We start from the raw sequence: 6,298 nt of genomic DNA, 5'->3' as shown, positions 1-6,298 counted from the left end.
GTGTGTGTGTGTGTGTGTGTGTGTGTGTGTGCGTGTGTGTGTGAGGAGAAGAAGAAGAAGTGTGTTTGTCCTGTTCCTCCGAGGCTGCAGGGTTACGTTAGTGCAAGATCAAAACAACAAACTTAGTGTCACCCCATCGTGCCATTGTCTCTGCCGCAGAGCTACTTTAGTCATGTGTGAAACAAAATGCAAAGCGGCAGAGTCCCAGGAAGAGGAAGAGGAAGAACGAAATTAAAAATATCGAGGGCTCATTATTTTTGGTTTTCAACTTTTCCAAAAGAAGATTGGAGAAATGATTTGTGTTTGTTTTGAATATTAGATAAACATGCAATTTGGCTTTTCAAAATACCATCTGCAGTGCAAACTATTTTTACTTAGGAGTACAGACTATTACACATCAGCAGTAGCTTGTTTGTGTTTTTTATCTTTTATCTTCAATTACCCAAAACATTGTCTGATCTGTCTACATTGTAAAACAGACTTAGTGATAGTCAGTGTCTTCTTGCATCAAAAGAAACATCTACTTTTGTCCATAAAAGTCCAATAAAAATCAGTTTCATCTGATCGTTAAAACATGGGTTTTCACAAGATGCTCTAATGCAGCATTGGTCCGGAGACCAGACTAATGCCACACAGAAAATGTCATTGCACTATAACAGCCCAGTGATCCTTGACCGGCCCCCGTCACCCTGCATCTTGGGGACCCATCATGAGAAAGGCGCCCACACTTTCTGGGCGGCGGTCAACCGGCTTCCTCTCTCCAGCAACGCGGTGCTCTGCTGGAAGTTCTGCCACGTCTTCCACAAGCTGCTGCGAGACGGCCATCCAAACGTACGTAAAGAGGACAACACCGTCAACATTTCTCACATATTCTAAAACGGATCTCTTCTCTGTGTCTTGTGTTCTGTGACAGTTGACTGATGATTCATTCTTCTGTTTTTTTGTCACACGCCTCCTTCATTTTGTTAATTATACCCGGTGAGTCCTGTTTTATTAACTCTGTTCCCCCTCCTCTCTCTCGCTGTCTCCGCCGCTGTCCCCCCAGGTGATAAAGGACTCCATGAGGAACAAGGCTGACTTAACTGATATGAGCAGGATGTGGGTAAGGAAGGACACAGAGATTATTGTATTACTGCGGTCACATCACAGCATGCAGTCACAAGGAGAAGGACCGTGTGCCAAAGTGGATCTTCTCTACCAGTGACTCTGTATTGAGACTGAGTTGGTGTTTTCAAAGGATGTCGAAGCATAAAAAAGATTTTCGCTCCACATTAATAGTAATAATAAGATCACATGGTTTTCCTGAAGCACATCATTGTGTATTACTGAACCAGCTCCTGTAGTTTGGCGACGGCTAAAACAACAACTTGCCTGTCCTGGAAAAATCCTTTTCTGAAAGCATGATAGGAGTGTGGCCATAAGTGCAACATGCAGCAGCCGTTTGTGTTTATTTACCCTTATGAATGAGGAGAATTCTAATAACAGAAGCTTGTATTTTGTTTATTAGCATCATTAGAGTACAGCCAACAACTCTCCTTCTTACATCATCGGGTCATCAGATTACACGGTTTGTTACTAGTCCGCCTGCTGCTGTCGGAGTGACACACATTGTGGCATGTGACGGACAAAGTCATGTAAAAACATGCCAAGTGTGACTGTCGGTGCTCACAACAAAGTGCCTTCCAGCTCCATGTTGTGACTAACCGTCACTACCGGCTTCTCTGTGGGGGAAGCCCTGCTCTCCGCTGCCAGAGCTAGAAACTCAACGCGGTTTCTGTGTAGATTAAAAGTGTCAGTGGCGATAACGTTTGCATTGATCTTACTGAGCACACGTTTCTAGTGACGCAGACAACCTCTGATGAGGTTTATTGTGCAATCCTGCACAGACTGCACTCCATAAAGCCGCTAAGTCCGACCAGTCTTGCGGTCTGCAGGTCGTCTCTGTATTCCTGGATGGTTTTTTTTAACGGCTCAGTTTTCGCTGAAATCACTGTGCAGGAGGATACAGGACGTTTGGTCCCTGTGACCGGGGGTTGTGACCTCTCTTTCCTGTTGTGTCATCACCACCCGTACTCCCAGGCTCAAGGGAAAAAGGAAGCGAGAAGCAATTGGCCACAAAACTACTCTTATTCAACTTTGTCCACACTTTGAGGTCCGGGGACATTTTTCACACAGAGTGAACGTAAAGATTCTGGATCTGTGCAGCGGGAGGAGAGAATATTTAGGCTGCTGTGAGGTGATTCAGCCCTGCAGCTCGAAAATGAAATGGTTCTTTCATGTTTATTGTATGCTGCCTTCAGCCAAAGTGCCGCTACGAATTTCCTCAAAACACCAAATGATTTGCTTCTTTCTTTAACCAAGTCCTCCAGGAGGAGAAAATAATATTTTCCACTTTCTCCTAATGTCCCTCTTCCTCCCCCACTCTCTCTCTCTCTCTCTCTCTCCCCCCAGGGTCACCTGAGTGAAGGCTATGGGAAGCTGTGCAGCATCTACCTCAAACTGCTCATCACCAAAATGGAGTTCCACATCAAAGTGAGTTGGCCTGGCCTATAAAAATCCAGCTCCGGTCTCCCTCGTCACTCATTATCTTTGTCTCAGACTCTGTTTTTAGTGCCAGCGCGTCTCTGCAGGAGGCCGGCTTCACAGAAAATTCTGGCTTTCACACTAATGGCCTCTCAGGGATCTGTAATGTCGCCTTTTTATGAGACAGCAGAGCGGTACAGGGACCGAGGGGTAGTGTTGATGCTATCGCAGGAAGATGAAATTCTTACACAAAGAAAGTGGTTTTAGAGGGCAGTCTGCCAAATCTTAACATCAGAATCAAAGGAGTAACGTGACACGTTGGCAGATAAAACCTTTGATTTGCTTTAATGTAAACTCTCTATACCCTGTTTTTGCTAAATTAGTTGCTTGTACATCAGCAGGCAGGTTGATATATATGCTTGCATGCAACGTCTAGAATCGCCGCTGAGCTCCCAGAGAAGGAAATGCAAATTGTCATCTCACACTCTAGATAAAGGTCAATTAATCAACAATCAGCTCCCGTAAACACAGTCTCATATAAACCTTATCAAAGCAAGGGGCTGGTGAACTAACAAGAATAGCTTTTTTTACTCATTTTTACTTGCTCGACTATCACTATCGTACGTGCGTATTTCTAAAGAAATATTGTGACCTAACTTATTTGAGCATTGATTTCTGATTAATTGCATAATTAACAGAATGAGGTGATATGCAAAGCGTAGCTGTAACCTGACAACAGTGGATCTTTTTTTTGTCTTCGTTTCATCTCTTGGGAGTCCGCACACCTGTCCACCTTTATGCTTCATATCATTTCGGCAGCAGAGAAACGAGAACAGTTCAGTGCTGCAGTTTTTACGTAAATCCAGCGTTACGGTATGTTCGATTCAGAGCGAGGGTTTTGTTTTGATTGGCTTCCGACTACTGAGACAGAATCAAAGAAAGCACGGGAGCAGTTCAAAGTACAAACAATACATTAACCTGAGGGATTCAAAAGCTTGGCAAGCGGCAGTGCTGAAGGAAGTATTCAGATCCTTTACTTAACCGGTAACTTCACCTTGTTTTTCAAGTGACTCATTTTTTAAATTGGTCCAGTATTGAAGGTGAACGCTGCAGCCACCAAACACGCTGTAATGTAGCCGCTCTGGGCGACTGCTCACCATCATCGTACTGCCATTAAAAGTCCTTGTTTTTGCTTTCAGATTATTATGACTGTCTGACAGCATTATGGAAACAGAGAAATAAAACGCTTTTCTTTACCTTTCGCTTGATCCCGTCTGTCTGACGGAAGTCTCCTTCTGAAGTCTCGCACATTGTCGAAATCAGCTAAATATTCAGCCGTGACTTTGGAAAATCTTTTAGAAAACACCCAGCTAAGCTTTCTGTCCTCCAACCGACTCAAACTGTCGACAGCACCGGTGTCCCGTGGCACTCGTCTCTTCAAATCTCACATTTCCACCGTTGTCTTCAGGCAAACAGGAGGTAAAGGAAAACCGTTTAATATCTCTGTTTCCATAATGTTGTCAGACACTTAAAATAGCAATCTGAACCTCTCAGTGGCAAAAACAAGCATTAGTCAGTCCGACACAAAAACATGGAAGAAAAAAGGGTCCAGGTTGAAAAATACCAAAGTTACCCTTTAATGCTGCTCTAATCAATATTTCACAATAATAATAATGGATCATGTGATTATATCTGTGGGTCGCTCATAGTGACGAATGAACAGAGAATTTTCAGCTTTTTTCAGCTCATTGTTTTGTTTTTCTGGCCCACAAATTTAATGTTTCGTTTCATTCTTGCCAATCTCATCTCATCTTAGAAACCCACTTTACTCTACCTGCACACTAACTGATGAACATAGTGGAACATTTAGCGGCTGAAGTGACAGGCTTGTTTCTAAGGAGTCGGCTGAACCTCCGACTGTTGACCTCTCTTTCAGAACCCTCGGTTCCCTGGAAACCTGCAGATGTCAAACCGACAGCTGGACGAGGCGGGAGAGAACGACGTGAACAACTTGTGAGTGTGTCGCTGCTGCAGCTTCGCGTGTTCTTATTATATATATATATATGTATATATATATATATTATATTATTCTTATGTTGATGTGCTTCTTGCCGGCCAGGCCCCAGGATCCAGATATTAACGAGCTTCAGTGTTACGTCTCAAACTGTGTTGAACAAAGTGTGAAATTAAATTAAAACGGATGAATTCATTAATCACAATGCACCAGAGCCACAAGAACTTACTCACGGGGATCATTTTAGAGGTGTTGTTTAGCACAAGTCGGTAGAAAAAGCTGTTTAGAGATTCAAATGGCGAACAAAGTTTTGAATTTTAATTCATTTGAGAGTCATAATTTCATTTCATTCTTTCATCAACGCTTATTCTTCACACTGTCGTGAAATCACGAGGCCTAGAAGAAGGAGATGGAGTAAGAAGTGGAGAGGAAAGATTTCATTCAATTGTTTTCATTCGTGGCATTTTATTTTGTCTCCCTCCAAGCAGTTTAGCTCTCGGGCCGCTACAATTATCTGCTGACTACCGTGACCCGCTTTAATATGAGATAATGTCCACCAGAAACTGCTCATCAGAGGTTACGGCTGTAATGAGATGTGAGCGGTTCAACCAAGAGTTTGAGGCCTTAAGAGGTAAAAGTTTTGTGTAGATTTATTCCCAGGTCGGGTATTTTACCCCAGCTTTGACCGTGACTCAGACTCTCAGAATGCAGGAAGGAAATTATTTCCGGCCCGATGCTGGGACACGCATGGAAGTGAATATATAATGAATAAAATCAAATTGGGCAGTTATTATTATTTAATAATGTACGAATATGATATGAGGCCCGAGCCATATCATTTTACTTTTGTCCTGTCTCTTTTTTGTTTGCATCTCTTCCTATTGGTCTAATCCAAAGATCTTCGTGCACTGATGATAGGAGTCTATTGCATGATTTTAGCAGGTTTTTCTGCATATACGAACAGATTTCTGGTTGCAAACAGGAATATGAAACGTGTGTGTTTGCAGAAATCATGTAAAAGTGTTCGTCCCTCTTTCTGTGTCTCCCCTCCTTTAGCTTCCAGCTGACAGTGGAGATGTTTGACTACCTGGAGTGTGAGCTCAACCTCTTCCTGGGCGGTAAGCTATTCTGGTCCGACTGTGCTGCCCTGTGCTACCAGCTGTGCTTATCTGAGCCAGATTATGATGTGGAACGCACAGGTTGATGATACACTGACAGACAGGAAGACGCAGTCTGACCGATAGGTGTACTGTACGTAATGGTGCACAGGAATAGACGCTCTGACGGCTGTTAGTGGTTAGATACCGGATGGTGGCCGTGCTGTTGTCTGGGTGAGTCATCCTGGGTTAAAGTCTCCTAAAGTATGGACGGGACTCAAAATAGACGGGATGGGATGTGACCAAGAGGAAATGCTAGGAAAGCTGTTTTCTGCCATTCATAGATGAACAGAAAGAAATTAAATTATTGTTTCTTTGTCTGATAGAGAAACCAAATCTCTATTCATATTCAGGACAAACTTTTTAACTTATGACTTATATATTCTACGTGTTTGCTGTGATCTGATATTCTACTAGATATACACAAAAACACATGAGTGTCACCTCACACCCGGATCTCAAAGCCCTCGTCAGATTCCTCTTTCGGTCTGGTATATTTTAAAGGCCTCACGTCATCCAGGGGTTAAGAGGCCAGGCCTGGTGTGTGTGTGTGTGTGTGTGTGTGTGTGTGTGTGTGTGTGTGTGTGTGAGAGTGTGTGTATGT

General features: G+C 43.2%; 1 protein-coding gene across 3 annotated transcripts in view; it reads left to right on the top strand.

The window, feature by feature from the left end:
- hip1 (huntingtin interacting protein 1) overlaps positions 1 to 6,298 on the top strand; it is a 44,646-nt gene that overhangs the window by 18,384 nt on the left and 19,964 nt on the right. For all 3 annotated transcript variants that reach the window (XM_031860560.1, XM_031860558.1, XM_031860561.1), the window contains 5 exons: positions 689 to 831; positions 1,046 to 1,102; positions 2,452 to 2,532; positions 4,460 to 4,536; positions 5,594 to 5,655. In XM_031860560.1, the coding sequence (XP_031716420.1) occupies positions 689 to 831; positions 1,046 to 1,102; positions 2,452 to 2,532; positions 4,460 to 4,536; positions 5,594 to 5,655 (420 nt within the window). The remainder of the gene's footprint in view (positions 1 to 688; positions 832 to 1,045; positions 1,103 to 2,451; positions 2,533 to 4,459; positions 4,537 to 5,593; positions 5,656 to 6,298) is intronic.

This window comes from Anarrhichthys ocellatus, unplaced genomic scaffold (genome assembly GCF_004355925.1).
Source record: "Anarrhichthys ocellatus isolate YVR2014 unplaced genomic scaffold, GSC_Weel_1.0 scaffold24, whole genome shotgun sequence".
Taxonomy (NCBI): domain Eukaryota; kingdom Metazoa; phylum Chordata; class Actinopteri; order Perciformes; family Anarhichadidae; genus Anarrhichthys; species Anarrhichthys ocellatus.
The sequence above is the reverse complement of the archived record's forward strand: the minus strand, read 5'-3'. Positions and strand labels throughout refer to the sequence as shown.